This window comes from Callorhinchus milii, unplaced genomic scaffold (genome assembly GCF_018977255.1).
Source record: "Callorhinchus milii isolate IMCB2004 unplaced genomic scaffold, IMCB_Cmil_1.0 Scaffold3, whole genome shotgun sequence".
Lineage (NCBI taxonomy): Eukaryota > Metazoa > Chordata > Chondrichthyes > Chimaeriformes > Callorhinchidae > Callorhinchus > Callorhinchus milii.
The window spans coordinates 2,817,511-2,836,199 of record NW_024704744.1 but is presented as its reverse complement, the minus strand read 5'-3'; the positions used below and the strand labels follow the sequence as shown (position 1 = coordinate 2,836,199).

General features: G+C 46.7%; 1 protein-coding gene, 1 non-coding gene and 1 gene segment (V, D, J or C); 2 read left to right on the top strand and 1 right to left on the bottom strand.

Annotated features, from left to right (window-relative positions):
- LOC103187025 overlaps positions 1-18,689 on the bottom strand; it is a 51,565-nt gene that overhangs the window by 22,792 nt on the left and 10,084 nt on the right. The window lies entirely within an intron of this gene.
- Positions 1,712-1,783, top strand: trnaa-agc. Its single transcript has one exon. It is a non-coding gene; the product is annotated as a tRNA-Ala (tRNA).
- Positions 4,054-10,216, top strand: LOC103171898. The segment is given in 6 exon segments: positions 4,054-4,437; positions 5,190-5,306; positions 5,707-5,753; positions 7,405-7,446; positions 9,400-9,441; positions 10,128-10,216. Coding segments are annotated over 6 exon segments (603 nt in total).

The window sequence follows — 18,689 nt, the reverse complement described above, 5'->3', positions numbered from 1 at the left end:
TCCATCCTGCTTGTCCCACATTCCACCATCAGTGGCTGCACTTTCAGCCACTACAACCCGAGACGCTGGAACATTCCCCCTCAATCCCTCCGCCTTGTACCCTGAAGACCTTCCTCTTCAGCTGTATCTACGGTCACCTCCCCCCCATCTTGGCCTTATGCTCCACCACTGTCAAGCGCTGTGGGATGCTACTCTGCGTGAGGGGTGTTATATTAATGCAAGTTGTTGACCTCTTGTGCCCACGATCAGGTGAATTGGTTGTTCCGACCCTTCTACAAGCCCCGCAGATTGAAAATGTCAGAGAGGGCAAATCCCTGAGCCTGCAGTGTGCTGTGGAAAACGCCCACGTGGCAAATTTCTCTGTGCAATGGTACCAGACACAGCCGAGCAGAGGGCGAGTGTGGGTGCTGACACATGATGTTGAAGGCAATGTACTGAGCAGTGAAGGATTCAGGAAGCGATTCCATTCATCTCGAAACCTCACCAGTAACGGATTCTCCCTGGAGATCATCAACGCGCAACTCAACGACTCTGCCAACTACACGTGCGGCGTCTGGGGGCAGATCTTCGGAACAGGCACTCAGCTGATTGTCAGCAGTAAGTGAGCCGGAGGCACTTTTGCAGCACAACTGGGGGCAGGGAATCATCCCGCTCAGCTCCCATTAACCCTGCAAGCCAAAGCCTTCAGGGTAGTCCTAGCTGGACAAGCAGTGGGAAAGTTTGCCTGACAGTGCTATGGATGTCAAGCTTTGTGGTTGTATCTGGTTAAACTCCAGCAGTTATCCCAATGCACACTCTGGGTTCCCAAGCCTTGGCCCTTGCTAACCTGCACTTACTAAGTTCAGGAATTAGGAACGCAGGATGCATCCCTCCAGGGACGGTGGAGGGCAGGGGAGGAATTAGGATGATCGAAAGCACAGTCGCAGAGGATGGTCTTGAGATGGGTCTTGACGGAGGCAGGAGAGGGGGTGAGGCAGAGGAACTGTGGGATGGAGTTCCAGAGGGTGCAGGCAGAGTGGCTGAAGGCCCGCTACCAATGGTGGGGTGGGCGAGGCGGGGGATGTGAAGCAGGCCGGAGCCCAATGAGCAGAGGGAGCTAGCAGGATGGTAGGGGGTTAGGTGGTCACAGTGGTAGGGGGAGCAAGACCATGGAGGGCTTTGAAGGTGAGGACCAGGATCTTGAACTGTATCCTCTGTGTGATGGGAAGCCAGTGGAGTCGGGTGAGGATGGGGGTGATAGGGTCGCGGAGCCTGGTGCAGGTGAGGACATGGGCTGCAGAGTTCTGGATAATCTGCAACCTGTGGAGGGAGGAGTTGGGGAGGCCGACAAGCAATGAGTTTGCACAGTCGAGACTCGATGTATGAGGGTTTCGGCGGCCTGCGGTGTGAGATAGTGACAGTGTCTGGCATTGTTGCGGAGGTGGGGGAAGGCAGAGCGGGTCATGGCATGGATGTGGGATAGAAAAGATAGTTGAGGGTCAAACAAGATGCCAAGATTTCAGACTGGCTTAGCAAGGTGGAGTGTGCAACCATGGAAGGTGCTGCTGCTGCTGTTACGTCAATCAGGAGCCTCGGTTTTGTTGACATTCAACTGAAGAAAGTTAGCACTCATCCAGGACTTGATGTCTGACAGACATTCTGTCAGGATAGCAGTGGTCCTGGAGTCAATGGTTGAGCCAGAGAGGTACAGTTGGGTGTCATCCGCATGTGGAGTCCTGTAGCTCAGTGGTTAGAGCGCTCGCCTAGCAAGCGAGACACCTGGGTTCAATTCCAGGCAGGGCAAAACCCTGGGCAAGTTTCCTTACTCCACACGCCTAATAATAATCCTTCCACAACAAAAAACAATAATAAATTGGTCATTTTCAATCCACGACTGTTTTTGGGGACGTTGTTGTGCGCAATTGGCTGCCGCATTTCACCCACAAATTTACGGTCAATTCACTTTACAGCATATTATGTGAAGCGCTTTCAGACGTCCAGAAGATGTGAAAAGTGCTATATTAGATGCAAGGATTATTATTATTATTATCATACATGTGGAAGTTGACCATATGTCTGCGGATGATGTCACCAAGAGGGTGCATACAGATATTGAAGAGGAGGGGAACAAGGACGGAGCCCTGAGGAATGCCACACAAGATGGTGAGAGGTACGATCTGAATAATTCAATGACAGAGCCGCCGTGAAGGTTGAGTTGAGAGGAGAGGAGGTGGAGGAGGATAGTGATCAATGTCGTCAAAGGCTGCAGAGAGGTCAAGGAGGACCAGGAGGCAGAGGGAGCCCTGGTCATAGATGTACAGAATGTAATTTGTCTCTTTGACCAGGGCTGTTTCTGTGCTGTGGGCGGCACGGAGACCCGATTGGAGGGGTTCGTGAAGGGAGTAACGGGAGAGGAAGGAGCAATGCTGGGAAGCAATAATTCATTCCGGAACCTTGGAGAGGAAAGGGAGGTTGGAGATGAGGCAATAGTTTGAGAGCAGGAATGTTTTTTAGGGAGGGTTTTTTTAAGAATAAGAGTGATGAAGACCGTTCTTAAAGGGGTGGGAATGGTACCAGTGGACAGGGAGAGGATGATGCTTGTGATTAGAAGGGAAAGGAGGTGGAGAATGGAGGTAAGGATAGGGGTAGGGATGGGGTCGAGAGAGTAGGTGGTCAGTTTCATGCGGTTATAATGGTGGTAACAGAGGAGTGGGAGACAGGTTCAAAGGTGTGGAGGGAGGGATGGGTAGGGCCGTGGTGTGAGGGGGAGATGGGGAGGAGGATAGTAGATGTAGCGGCAGAGCAGCTGAGCCGATCCCCTCGACTTTGGATTCGAAGAAGTCCAGCATCGTCTCGCAGTTGGCATCGAAGGTGAGGATGGGCGAGGTGTGAGAGGGTGTGCGGAGGAGGCGGTTTGTGATGGAGAAGAGGAGCCTGGGGTTGTCCTTGGCCTCCAAGATTGTCTTGGAGTAGAACAACGATTTAGCGGAGGCGAGGCAGAGCGGTAAGATTAGATAAAGTCCAGCCAGATCTGCCGATGGACCGTTAAGTTCAATTTAAGCCAGTTTCATTCAGCAGCACATACCTGTGCTTTAAGGGAATGGAGATGACCGTGGTGACTTTCATGTGTAGGAGACAGTTCAGGAAGTGTGGGCAGCAAGGGAATTGAGAGGGAGCTGTGGAGAAGAGTGACCAAGGAGGCTAGGTCATTGCGGGAGAAAGCCCAGAGGGGGAGGAGTTCAGATAACTCCAAGGCAGTGGAGAGGGAGTGGTGGGGAGATATTTTTCCAGGGGCGGTCGCACAAAATATACATCCAAACCACTTTACAATATATCCCTTGAAATGCTTTGAGACATGACTGGTGTGATAAGCCACGACAAATGCAAGGATTAATATTATTATTATCAGGAAGGGGGGAAGGGGGCTGGGTGATGCAGGATTGTGTAGGGGGGATTGGAGAAGAGGGAGGAAAGGAGAAGGGTTGGCGTGGGATTTGTCAGCGTATAAGAGCAGATACAGTGTCAGGAAAGCTAAACTCACATAGGAACAATGGAACATAGGAACAGGAGTAGGCCATTCCTGTGGAGTCCTGTAGCTCAGTGGGTAGAGCACTCGCTTTGCAAGCGAGAGACCTGAGTTCAATTCCAGACAGGGCGAAACCTTGGGCAAGTTTCCTTACTCCACACAGAGCCTAATAATAATCCCTCCAAAATCCAAAAACAATAATAAATTGGTCATTTTCAATCTACGACTGTTTGTGGGACATTGCTGTGCGCAATTGGCTGCCGCGTTCGCCCACAAATATACAGTCAACTCACTTTACAGTGTGTTCTGTGAAGCGCTTTGGGACGTCCTCCTGACGTGAAAAGCGCTATATCAAATGCAAGGATTATTATTATTATTATTATTATTCAGCCCTTCAAGCCTGTCCCACCAATCTATAAGAATAGATCATGGCTGATCTCGTCCCCAACTCCATTTAACTGCCTTTGCCCGATATCACGTAGAAGAGCATCAATTCAGGAATACCTGTCATTAGCTAACCTGTGTCAGAATTCACACTACTGACTATAATGGGGTCAATCATTTGTATTGATCTTCCCTTACAGGTATGGACATTCCACTCCTCATTCAGTCTCCAGCACAGGAACATGTCAGAGAGGGACATAAGGCTCAGTTATATTGCGCTGTGCACAACGCCAGTGTGAATGTCATTGATGTACACTGGTACCGACAACGCCCAGGAGGACACCAGAAGGAGTGGTTGCTAACACACATGGTAAATGGCACTGTGCGGAGGTGCCAGACTTGTGCCTTGGCTCTCCAGCCTTCCAGAGACACCTCCAACAACACCTTCACTCTGTCAGTCCTAAATGTGCTGTTCAGTGATGTTGGAGTCTATTACTGTGCTGTGTGGGAAGATGTCTTTGGGAATGGCACCGAGCTGAATGTAACAAGTAAGTACATCAGGAAAGGGGGGGAAGAGTTATGGGTTCAAGCCCCACATTTTGACTTGGAATCACATCATCTAAGACGCTGGAATGCAGCGCTGGGGGAGTGCTGCATTTTCGGAGGTTCTGTCCTTCGGGTGAGACATTAAGCCAAGGTCCCACCTGCCTGTTCAGGTGGACTTTAAAGATCCCATGGCACTGTTCAAAAAGAGAAGGGAGTTTCTCTCTCCCGGTGTCCTGGCCAACAATCCCTCATATAAAATTAGTCACTCACTACATGACTGTTTGTGGAACACTGCTGTGCACAATTGACTGCCACAGTTTGCCTACAAAATGCACAGTCACTCCACTTACTTTCCACAGTACATCCAGTGAAGAGTTTCGAGACGTCTCAATGACATGATAAGGCGATACATCAAATGCAAGGGTTCTTATTATTACAGCAGATACAATGTCAGGAATGTTAAACTCACACAAAACGGCATCAATTTAGGAATGCCTGTCATGACCTAACCTCCAGCATTCACATTATTGCCAAAAATAGGGCCAGCCTGGCTCTCGCCTCCGCATCAGAAGGTTGTGGGTTCCAGCCTCGCATCAGGACTTTGAACTAATGCAGTCTCGTCCGGCACTCAAATGCAGTGCTTTACAATATATTCTGTGAAGCGCTTTGAGATGTCTCGATGACATAAGGCGCTATATCAAATGCAAGGATTATTATTATTATCATTATTATTATCTTTTTTTTTTCACATGAGAACCCGGGAGTGATAGCCTCAGCTCGGTCATTGTGTTTCTCATACTGGTGATCTGCATCATCGCGGTAGTCACTCTTCTCTACATGTTTTGGAAGCGGTTTGGAAACAAACGATCCCGTGAGTACTGCTTACAATTCAGGCAAAATATACCACCAGCAATCCCAGCAGCTCTGTAACAGACCATTGTGGGCCATTGAGCCAACCCCAGAGTGATTATACTAATGTTTCACCACTCCTTCCCATCACGGCCAACACAACCATCTTCTAATTAATGAATAAAATTAGGTCACTTAATTAATGAAACTAATTCATATAAAGTCCTTCAGCCGTGATCTAATAGAATGGCGGAACAGGCTCAAAGGGGCTGAATGACCTACTCCTGTCCCTATGTTCCTATCCGAGGATTTGTTTTGAGGCTCCTGCCTCATGTGAAAAATACGATATCAAATAAAATTTACTATTATTATTATTGTAATAAACTATGCTGAGTGACACTTTGTGATTTCTTTTGCAACAGGCTCTGTTTTGAAATCTCAAAAGGAATATTTTAAACGCCAGAATCAGGTAAGTGTGTGGTCAGTTGGGTCTGTCGGTGTGTCTTGGGGTGACTGCATGCTGCTGATGTGCTTCTCTTGGTGTTTATCTCCCTGATCAGGACATCATTCAAGCACTAGCTAGACCAAGTGTCAAATAGCGAAGTTAGAAGAAATTCCTTCACACCGAGAGAGTAGTGGGAATGTGGAAAGTGCTACCACAAGGAGTTGTTGAGATGAATAGTATAGATGTATTTAAGGGGAAGCTGGATAGGTACATGAGGGAGAAAGGAATAGAAGGTTCTGCTTGAAGGCTTAGTTGAGGAAAGGCAAGAGGAGGCTCATGTGGAGCATGAATACCGGCATAGACCAGTTGGGCTGAATGGCCTGTTTCTGTGCTGTATATTCTAATGTATTCTAATGTAAGTGTCAACCTGCTCAGTCAGTCAGGCTTTCACTGATAGTTGTGTGCTTGAGGCAACCCCACCCCCTTCCATGTTTCGTTCACGTTTCTGGGCTTGCTCCCTCCTACCTCTCTGACCTACTATCCCCCTACCTACCTGCCCGTACCCTCCGTTCCTCTGGCTCCGGTCTGCTCCACATCCCCCGCCCCAACCGCCCTACCATCGGTGGTCGGGCCTTCAGCCTCTCAGCCCCGAGGCTCTGGAACTCCATCCCCCAGTGCCTTCACCGCCTCCTCCCTTTCCTCCTTCAAGGCCGGTCTCAAGACCTTTCTCTTTGACCGAGCCTTCAGCTCCCCTCTCGACTCTCTACCCCCTCCTCGTTCCCTCCCTTCCCTCCCCTCACCCTGACCATTTCCCCCCTGCTCGGGTCCTGACCCAACTGTACAGCGCCTTGGGACGTCCTCCCGACGTGAAAGGCGCTCTATAAATGGAATCTTGTTGTTGTTGTTGTTGTTATTGTTACACTTCAATGGGAAGTGAAGAGATATTCAACCAAGCTCCTCATCTGCCTGTTCAGGTGGACGTTCAAAGATCCCATGACACTATCCGGAAAGTGAAGGAAGTTTCTCCCAGTTTCCTGGCCAACAATCCTCCAGACAATGGAGGATGATAATGGATAATAGAGTCCTGTAACATATTGGTTAGAGCACTTGCCTAGCAAGCGAGAGGACCCGGGTTCGATTCCCGGGTAGGGCGAAAAATTAGGCAAATTTCCCTACTCCACACGCCTGTTTACCTAGAACCAAGTAGGAATCTGGTTGTTATTCGATTGGCAGATCAATTTCCGGTGGTAATAATCCCTTACAAGAAAATAATAAATTGGTCATTCAATCCACGACTGTTGTGGGACACAAAAGTCGTGGATTGAATGACCAATTTAATCCACACGTTGGCTGTTAAGTTTCGTCCACAAAATACATAATCAATGCAGCACGTCCCCAATACTGCATTGCAGTTTCAGCCTGGACACGGTGGGATCAAATTGCTGATGTGGGGTTTGAAACCACAGCCTTCAGGCTCAGAGGCAGTGCAAGGAAGTGGTAAGTTGTGGGAGAACTTAACAGGAATTGGAGTTTAAATGTTATAGGCACCATATGACATGTAATGTTATTCCTTAGGCTGACAGCAGTCTGTTGCAGTGCTCTGAGATACTACCTTACATGACGGTTATTGTTGTTACAGTTTCTCTGAGGCTTCTCTGTTTTCTCTCTGTTGCAGTTCTCAACAGATCCTAAAGAGTCTTCAGAGACCATCTACGCGGTAAAAAAAAACCACTCTATTTTACTTAAAACTTAAAGTTATGCTCAGCCAGTCTTTCTTTGGAACAATGTGGTGAAATGCCTTCTTTTTAAGAACTGCAGTGAACAGACTTCTCGATTCATACCGGATTTTAGAAATGTCCTCACCTTTGTGCCATCTTGCAGAATCCCCAAACCGCCCTCCATTCCTCCCTGCCATAGATAGCTTTTGGTCGATTGGCAGATCAATTTCCGGGGGTAATAATCCCTCCAAAAAAATAATAATAATTTGGTCACTCAATCGACAACTGTTTGTGGGACACTGCTGTGTCCAATTGGCTGCCACGTTTCACCGCAATATACACAGCCAATTCACTTTACAGTATATTCTGTGACCCTCTTTTGCGACTGCTCATTCAGCCATCCTCCTATGCCTACCCTCCCTCCATGCCCTCCACCCCTCCTGATCGCAATCCTCCGCTGTGCGTAATTGGCTGCCACGTTTCAGCCACAAAATACACTTTCGTTCCATTTTACAGTATACTGTGTGAAGCGCTTTGAGACATCTCAAATTATTATTATTATTATCGTCTCATTCTGTTCATCACCTCTTGCCAAACATTTCTCCTCTTTGCCTGTACCAGGCTCCGTGACTCTATCAACCCCACCCTGGCCCGATTCCACTGGCTCCCCATTCCCCAGAGGATCAAGTTCAAAATCCTTGTCCTCGCCTTCAAAGCTCCTCCGCAGCCTTGCTCCTCCCAACCTTTGTGACCTGCTAACTCCACTCCCTCTGCTCAGCGGGCTCCGGCCTGGTCCATGTCCCTCGTCCGGCCTGCCCCAGCATCAGTGGTCGGGCTTTCAGCCTTTCTGCTCCCACCCTTCAGAACTCCATCCCATAGTCCCTTCCCCTCGCCCCCTCCCTTGTCTCCTTCACCCTTCTCAAGACCGTCCTCTTCGGCCGTGCCTTTGGCCACCTTCCTAACAGCAGCCCTCCTGATCCCAACCCGCAGCTCGAGTCCAAATCCATGAAAGTCCAGTACCTTGTGAAGTCCTCCCAACATGAAAGACACTGTATAAATGTTGTGTGTGTTGTTGTTGTTGTTGGAAAGACTGTCAAGTGTAAGAGGAACAACAGCAAAATTACATGCGTATAGCACCTTTCACGTCGTGAGGACATACCAAGGCGCTGGATAGTATTTTGAAAAGGAAAGTGACGGACCTCCCTTCACATTCATGTCACCAGTCACAGCAGCCTGAGGTCCACATTGTACCACAGTGTGACCCTCTTCGAGTTCAGTGTTAAAAACGCCTTAAATTTGATATAGAACAAACGAACAGAATGTATGCGTACGTTGCTGTTCTAATTCCACGGTACCTTCGTCTTCCTAGTTACATACTTTAGATTTATGGCTGCCCTCATCATTTCCCCATCAAGCTGTTTCTTCGCACTAATTCTCATTTTATTGGCAAGCTGTGCAGTTTTTGCTGACTCAAGCAGTGCGCCAACACACACTTTGGGATCTCCAAGCCTTGGCTCTTGCCAACTTGCGCTTAATACTTTCTGGAATTAGGTCAGCAGGATGCATCCCTCCAGGTCAAGAGTGCCCATTCCTTTCCAGTAATCTATCTCCGGGATTTCCATGTGTAGGTGGGATGCTTGGACTTCTCAGTTTGGCTTGGATATTCTTAAGCACGGTGATGGGTTTCCGCACAGCTTTGGCCACCCTCCTACCTTACCCTCCCTGCCCTCCACCCACCCTAATCCCAACACTCAACTCGGGTCCAAATCCCTGACTGTCCAGTGCCTTGGGGAGTCCTCTTGACATGAAAGGCGCTGTACAATAATATAATTTTGTATTGTATCACTCTGTTCTCATCGCTGTATGTTCTCCTCACTCTCCATTCTCCTTGCTCTCCATACTTAATCATTCTCGGATCTTCATCCATTTCCAGTTGTTTCTTTTTCTTGCAGAACCTACAGGATTTCGGTTTGGAACTTAACGATATCTACACGGTAAGAACCTCCGGGGTAAACCGGCGACGTTTCTTCACTCCACCCTTGTGTTGATCAGCACATCGCATCAAGTGAGTCCGCCAACTGCACAATCTCACCAGCAAAAAAAAAAGGAAGCATTTCAATTCTATCTGAATGCTCTGGAGAATATACGCCACACATCATGGATGGCTTCCAACATGTCGAATTAGCACAACTCCATCCTTGTATTAATTAGCACATCAAACCTGGGGCGGGGCGGGGGGGGTGGGCAGGGAACAGGGGTCTCCTTGGAGCTGAATTGGCTCCACGGTGACATGCTTTGCAACGTGATGCTTGGAATTCTCAGTTTGGTTTCGAGACTCTTAAGCACGGCGATGGGTTTCTGCATGTGTCCAAAATTCTCATTTTATTTTAAACTTTCTCCCTGTTACCAACGGAAACCTCCCTCCCTGTTACTTTCCATATAACGCTGCCTCCACCATCACGTGCCCCTGACACCCCGGCTGAGCAAACAGAAAACCCATCAGCAGGGGCGTCTGAAAGCACTTCACAGGATTTACTGTCATGTGTAGTGACTGTTTAATTTTCGGTAAAGGAGAATGTGTCAGCCAAGTCTAAGTTAAAAAAAAGATTTGCAATTCAGAGTGACTCAAGCAGTCGCTTGCTGTAACTCGTTAACACTTTATTCTTTTCCTTCCTGATAGAACGCCTAGCAACAAAGTAAAGTCAGTTCAGAAATGGTAGGTTTTTCACACACTCTTGCACCAACACCCACCCTCATCCGCACCCTCCCCACACCCCACCCTCCTCCCACTATATTAACAATATTGGCAACTATATAAAACACAAATACTGTATTAAATTCTACAGTATTTGTATTTGTTGGAGTCCTGTGGCTCAGTGGTTAGAGCACTCGCTTTGCAAGCGAGACACCTGGGTTCAATTCCAGACAGAGGGCGAAACCTTGGGCAAGTTTCCTTACTCCACACAGAGCCTAATAATAATCCCTCCAAAACCCAAAACAATAATAAATTGGTCATTTTCAATCTACAACTGTTTGTGGGACATTGCTGTGCGCAATTGGCTGCCGCGTTCGCCCACAAATATGCAGTCAATTCACTTTACAGTGTGTTCTGTGAAGCGCTTTGGGACGTCCTCCCGACGTGAAAAGCGCTATATCAAATGCAAGGATTATTATTATTATAGTATTTAGACACATAGAAACAGGAGGTCAGATATAAAAACTCCCTGTAGAGGGAGCTTTACTGTGTATCTAACCTCCTCCTGTTTCTGTGTTCCTACGTACAATGCAAAACACATTAATATTAATGCAGCACCTTTTATGTTGGGAGGATATCTCAAACTTGAGGCAGAAACCCGCCTGCTGATAGTGGGGCAGATAGGGCGGGGGACATGACACGGGCCAAATGGTGCAGCGCACTTGGAGGGAGACGAACTTCTGCAGGTTTATTTCACACCTGAAAATAATAATAATAATAATCCTTGCATGTGAGATGGCGCCTTACCACGTCATTGAGACGTCTCAAAGCACTTCACAGAATATACTGTAACGTGTGTCCTTTTTATGGGTGAAACGCAGCAGCCAATTGTGCACAGCAGTGTCCCACAAACAGTCATGGATTGAGAGGCCACATTTTTTGCGGGGAGGGTAAGATTATTACCCCAGGAAAGCGATCGTCAACCGGGTTTCTACTTACTGCTAGGTAAAGAGTGGAGTAAGGAAATTTGCCTAAAGTTTTGCCCTGCCCGGGAATCGAATCCGGGTCCTTGTGAGGCGAAAGCTCTAAACACAACGCTACAGGACTCCACAGAACAGGTTATTGACTGCAATGCTCAGCATCAACTGATTATTTTTCTTTGTGTCTAATCAGGCAGTGGACCACGGTGTCTGCTGAGCTGAGTGACGGGTTCTGATGTGATTTACCAGATGGAGCGTCCCGGAAAGACATCTTATTGTGATCAACTGTGCAGTCAACGTTCTCAATATCTGTACTTAAGTGTAACATGGATTTACATTTACATTAAAAAATGTTTTGCTTAGCCGGTTGTCTGACACGTGCAGAAACCCAGCAACGGGCTTAACAGTATCCAAACCAAACTGAGCATTCCACTCATCCTACCTATACATGGAAATTCCTGAGACTGTTGGAAGGGAATGCGCACCCTCTCCCTAATTCCGGAAAATATTAGGCACAGGTTGGCAGGAGCCAAGGCTTGGGGACCCCAGAGTGTGCGTTGGGGTACCAACTGAAGTTCAACCAGCTAAAACCGCATAGCCTGCCATTGAGAGCACTGTCTGCCCAACCTTCCCGCTGCTTGTCCAGCTCGGACCACCCTACCCATTAGGGCTTTGGCTTGCAGGGTTAGCAGGAGCTGAGTGCGATGATTCCCTGCCCCCAGTGACTGGTCTGCCCTTCCAAGTCCTGCCATTGATCCAGACTGGCTGTGCTATCATTAGCAGTATCTTGGAAGACTGCAGATCCACATGGCTCAGGAACCAGACTAGGGTTCATCGCAGAGGGCTCGCTCGACATCCCGTTGCCTAAATGTCACTTCGGAGCCAGTTAAGCTCCAACAATACCCCACTTATCCCCGCCACCCCCTGTGAAGCACTTTGATTCCTTACACAGAGGGTAATTAACGACTGGAACAGGGTCACTAGGAAGGGTGGTTGAGGCCAGGACACTGGGACTCGTTTAAAACGTAGCTTGATGCTGTGATGGGATGGACAGTTGTGTATGTGTGTGTTTGTGACAATCTGCTGAGGTGAAAGGCGCTGTATAAATGTATGTATAAATGTATAACGGTTGCTGTCATCGCATGTTTTATCTAAGACTCTTCGGGTTTTTCCTACCATCTCTATTGTTAGTCGGGTCTCTATTATTAGTCGAGCCTCGAGTCCGTCTTTATTTAATCACTTCTGACCTGTAAATAAAGCTTGTCTTTGGTTTGAATTAATCCACGTCAACTCGTACTTTGTCTGCCTTCCAACACAGACTACGAGCGGTCTGGGGTTATGGGAATGATGTACAATATAGAGGTGAAGATTTAATGTGTATAAATCGTTAGTTAAACCACGGTTAGAGTTTTGTGTCAATGGTTTGAACTATTAATAATAATCCTTGCATATGATATAACGCCTTATCACGCCACTGAGACGTCTCAAAGAGCCTCACAGAATATACTGTAAAATGAATTGACTGTGTATTTTTTGGCCAAAACGCGACAGCCATTTGCATACTGTAGCGTCCCACAAACAGCCGTGGATTGAGTGACCCCCATTTTTTTTGAAGGGATTATTACTCCCGGAAAGTGAACCCGCGAATTGACTAACAGTGGGGCTCCTACTTACTGTTAGGTAAACAGAGGCGTGTGGAGTAAGAAAACTTGCCTAAGGTTTTGCTCCGTCCGGGAATCAAACCCAGAAGTTCAGTCGGAGGTGAAGCTTAACCTCAACAGCAACAACAACTTGCACTTATATAGCGCCCTCCACTCAGGGTAGCGTCTAGAGCGCTGCATAAATAGTTAGTTAGAACGCAGAGTGTCGGGTCAATGGTCTGAACACCATGTAACCACATCCTGACTATCCGTGTGACTATCACCCTATGTGGTAGAACATGTTGATGTCATGTGTTTTCTTATCTGCATTAGAGCTGCATTGCTATTGTCCCAATTGGTTTTATGGTCCTGTTGGATGGTTCAGTTGGATGTTAAAGATGTTCAGGGCAGTGCTGGCGGAGTGCTACATTGTTGGAGGTGCCATCCTTTTGGGGCATAGCGGTTGAAAGCACGGCCATCAATGGTGGAATGGAGGGCATGAGGGACACGCAGGAGCCCGGAGCCAGTCGATCACAGGCAACAGGTTGTAGGTTGGGGGTTAAGCAGGTTGGAGAGGTAAGGATGTGCCAGGGCATGAAGGGCTTCGAAGACGAATGGAGTCTAACCAGCTAAAACCTTATTGCTTGCCATTGAGAGCACTGTTGGCAAGCTTTCATGTTGCTTGTCCAGCTACGATCACTTAATAACTTAATAACCCTAATAGGGCTTCGGCTTGCAGGGTTAACAGGAGATGAGTGAGAGGATTGCCTGCCCCCCCAGTGACTGGTCTGCCCTTCCAGGTCCTGCCGGTAAGCCGGGCTGGTTGTGCTGTCAACAGCAGTGCCCTGGAATACTGCAGACTCACCTGCCTCAGGAATCGGATTAGAGACCACCACAGAGGGCTGCTCGATTCCGACATTCCTATAGTTTACTCTTTTGTGATTGTGCAACATTGGTTCAGGGTTTAGAAGGAAAATTCAGGACAGACCCCATGAAGTATTTCTTTACCCTGAAGGTAGTTATATTAATAATTATAATCTTTGCATTTGACACAAAATATAGTCAATTCAGTTCACGGTCTATCAGGTGAAGAACTTTGAGACGTCTTGAAGACAGTGATAATGCGCTTTATTAAATGCAAGGATTATTATTATAGCACATAGTCACCTTGTCAAGACATCTCAAAGATGGGACCTCGGCTTAACGTCTCATCCGAAGATCTCATCCGAAGATGGATTTCAGATTCAGAAAGTAAGACATTTCAGATATTGACCAAAGGGCTATGAATCGTGAAGCCAGGAGGGGCACTGCAGTTATCTGGATAAAAAGGCATCAAAAAGAGATTCAGGTCTCTGAGATGCTATCCCAAGTTGTTATCGTCGTTGTTGTTGACATCACTCCCTTTATCTTGCCCCTCTTGCCCCATTTTCAGATCACACCTGAAGACTTCCACTACGACCATGCATATCACATCATTGAGATGCTTTGCAAATGTACTGTAAAGTTAATTGATTGTATTTTTTTAAGGGATTATCAGTCCAAGAATGCGATCTGCCAATCGACTAACATTTCAGCAAACAGAGGGGTGTTGAGTAAGAAATCTTGCTTTAAGTTTCGTCCCCCGCCCGCGATCGTACCCGGTTCTTTTCGCTTGCAAGGCGAACTCTCTGACCACTATGCTAATTATAACGCAAGGTATCATTGCATGGACCTTTGCTACAGTGGCGTGTTACAAGAGGGTCGAGTTGTGGAATGCTTCGCTTATGGCAAATATCTCTATGTGAGAGCCCACCAGGGGGGAAAAGGAGATGCGAAGCTCTTTGCCGACCTCACGCTCCGAGTTTAGATCTATCGTTGTCATAGCAACAGCCGATTTAGGAGAAAGCGAGAATGAATACAATTAGCTCTGAACCTGTGCGTTACCATTGTGGAATTATTCCCATTTGCCTCGCCAGACATTCAAACCTACATTAAAGTCGCTAAGAGTGAATAAACAGTGCGTCCGTCCGTGGTACTCAAACATTGGAACATCTATACCCCGAGCGGAAATGCGATCCTGCCCGTAGCAAATAACATCAGAACAGTTCCAGGCAACACTACACCATTTGTATACGTGTTTCACCTCAAGAAGGAGTCAACCAGCCTGGCTCAGTTGGTAATAATAATAATCCTTGCGTTTGATATAGCGCCTTATCACGTCTTCGAGACGTCTCAAAGCGCTTCACAGAATATACTGTAAAGTGAATTGACTGTATACTTTGTGGGCAAAAATGCGGCAGCCAATTGTGCTCAGCAGCGTCCCACAACATTTATTGTTATTTATTGGTTTATTTTTTTTCAAGGTATTATGAGCCCTGGAGAGGGATCCGCCAATCAACTAACAACCGGGTTCCTACTTACCGCTAGATAAACAAAGACGCGTGGAGAAAGGAAACTCGCCCCGCGCGGAAATCAAACCCAAGTCCTCTCGCTTGCGAGGCGAGCACGTAACCACTACGATACAGACCTCCACGAGAGGGAAGCAGACAGGTATATGAAGGCTAGAGGCTTGAGGGGATGTGTTGGATAGGGCACGGCAGTGGGGTTGACGGTGTGGCTTGCTCCTCGAGTCCGTGTGGATTCAATGGGCTGAATGGCCCCCTTCCGTGCAGTAAACGTCTATGATTCTATAATTCTTTAAAAGTAAGGTTTATTATGATTGTAATATTCTGGAGTGGAAACGAACCCAGTGAACACACCTGGGTGACAGTGACAGAGAGACATGGATAGAACTCTCAGTTCCCTCGGACCGAGTGCTCACAAGTACTCTATTCCCATGGCAACTCCTCTCCGCATCCAACAGTGTTTGTAGACTATGGTACAAGTGCACTTTTAGATGCTCTCTGGGTTTATTGGATCTCAAACTATGAAAGGTTTTTGAGAGGACGGCCGGTCAGTGACTTGGTAACCAGAGGTCATTAACTCAGCATTCTGGGTGGGGAAGTTGAAGGGGCAGGTTGGAAAGAATTTTTATTTTACCCAGACTGTACAGCGCAGAAACAGGCCGTTCGGCCCAACCAGTTTGTGCTGGTGTTTGTACTCCGAGAGGACCTGGGTTCGATTCCCAGCCAGGGTGAAACCTTAGGCAAGTTTCCTTACTCCACACGCCGCTGTTTACCGAGCAGTAAAAATCCCTTCAAGAAAAAAAGCAACAACAAAAATAATGTGGTCACTCAATCCGCGACTGTTTGTGGGACTGTTTGTGCAATGTGATAAGGTGTTATATCAAATGCAAGGATTATTATTAATATTATTATACTCCACACCAGCCCCCACACTCTCTATACTCCCTCCCATATCCTTCTGTTCCCCTCTCTCTCATGTGTATGTTCATGTCACCTTCCAATACCTTGGGACATCCTCCCAACATGACAATCGCTATATAAATACAATTTGTTGTTATTGTTGTTGTTGTGCGTATCTGTATATATTGACTACAGTGGCTAAAGTGAATTGACTATATTTTGTGGGCGAAATAATAATCATTATATGTATTATTATCATTATATATCATTAAATATGATTATTATATTCATCATTTCATCCACAAAATATAGTCAATTCACTTTACAGTATATACTGTGAAGCACTTTGAAACGTCTCAACTATGTGATAAGGCACTACATGAATTGCAAGGATTATTGTTATCATAAAGAGATACCTGAGAAAATAGAGTAAGTCTAGACATGGATGGAATTTCTCATCATGTTGCCTGTTCTAAATTTGTTTTTACAGAGCTGAACTTATGATCTCGTGTTCTGGGTTTGCTTTCTCAATGCTATCAATAATGTCTTATATAAGCACTTTAAGGTCTCCTCTGAGACGTCTCTTTTCAAGGTTACAAATGAATATCCTCTGTCGCTTGTAGTTTTGGGCGCTAAAAGCAAATTGAGTCAGACTGGCTCGATTGGTAGCACTCGCCTCGTGAGTCAGAAGGTTATGGGTTCATGTCGCATGTTGGGACTTGGAACTCATCTAATCTAAGATGGCATTCCAATGCAATGCTCAGAGTGTTCTCCGTTGTTGGAAGTGGCGTCCTTCAGATGAGATGTTAAACCGAAGCCATGTCTCCCGACTCATGTGGATATTAAAGAGTCCTGTAGCTCAGTGGTTAGAGCACTTGCATCGCAAGCGTTGTGGAGGATCTGGGTTCGATTTCTGGGCTGAGCGAAACATTAGACAAGTTTTGTTATTCCACACACCTCTATTTACCTAGCAGTAAGTAGGAACTCGGTTGTTAGTCGATTGGCGGATCGCTTATCCAGGGGTAATAATCCCTTCAAAAAATAATAACAACAACAATTTGGTCACTCAATCCAGGACAGGACAGTGGGAATCGTTTGAAAGGCAGCTTGGTGCTGTCGTGGGGGAACGGTAGGGTGGGTGTTCTGGAGCGATGGGCTAAAGGATCTTCTTCATCCTAATAAATCTTAACAAGAATAATAATCCTTGCATTTGATATTTCACCTTATCTTGCATCGTTGAGACTCTCAAAGCGCTTCACAGGATATACTGTAAAATGAATTGACTGCATATATTGTGGGCAAAACACAGTAGCCAATTGCAGTGTCCCACAGTTATAGATTGAGTGACCAAATGATTTTTTTTAAGGGATTATTAGCCCTGGAAAATGGTTTCTCCCCACCTCGACTAACTGGATTCCTACTTACTGCTGGGTAAACAGAGGCATGTGGAGTAAGGAAACTTGTCTAATCGTTCACCCGGCCCAGAATTTAACCCGGGTCCTCTCGCTTGCAAGGCAAGTGCTCAAACCAATATGCTGTAGGACTCCACGTGTGATCTTGTGACTTGGGTACAAAATTGCCAAGCTCAGCATTCCGGTTCGGAGCTGTTAGTGTGAGCAATGCGGGCACGGGCACCTGAATATTTAATTGGATTTACAAGATGTTTGAGATGCAGCATGACTGAGAGCCTGTCAGCTACAGAAGTACACCAATGAGTTATTAATCCTGTCTCACTCCTTCCCCCCACTCATGGGAAAGTGTTTGTCCGCAACAACAACAACAAATTGCAGCCCAGACAGGGCAAAACCATAGCAAGCTTCCTTACTCCACACACCTCTGTTTACGTAGCAGTAAGTAGTCGACTGGCGGATCGCTTTTCGGGGGTAATAATCCGTCCAAAAAGAAAGATTTGGTTACACAATCCACGACTGTGTGCCCAATTGGTTGCCACGTTCGCCCACAAAATACACAGTGAATTCACTTTGCAGTATATTCTGTGAAGCTTTGAGACGTCTGAATGACGTGATAAGGAGCTATGTCATACGCAAGGATCATTGTTATCAATTAAAATCTTGTGAAGCACTTTGGGACGTCCTCCCAATGTGAAATGTAAGTATCAAATGTAAGGATTACTATTATATGTCAACATATTCTTTTTGTTTTTTTAGGACACTGGGTTTAGGATTTACTGTTTATCCATTGCATTGGGGATAGGAGGCGGGGGGGGGGGGGGGGGGTTGCAGTCCCTGAGATGATTTAATTTGTTTTGATATTGGACCCAAGTGTCTCAGAGAGAAAATATTACAAACATCACATGCAATTACATTGCGAAGGAGAGGTTTCATAAACCTTCCCTTCAGCTGTCAACCTTTGTTAAAAGCAATTCAAGTGAATCCATTAACAACAAAACATTTCTGTGTCACTCCCATGCGAACAACAACTTGCATTTACTAGCACCTCTCACGTAACGTAGGGTCCCGGAGCACTTGACAGTAGCGATGGAACGGAGTGCACGAGGGACAAGCAGGAGGCTGGAGCTAGCCGAACGGAGGCAATGGGTAGTGGGTAGGGGACTAAGCAGGTGAGATGTTATATACGTGGAGACACTGAACTTACTATCCACTGAGCGAGGGCTCCAACCCA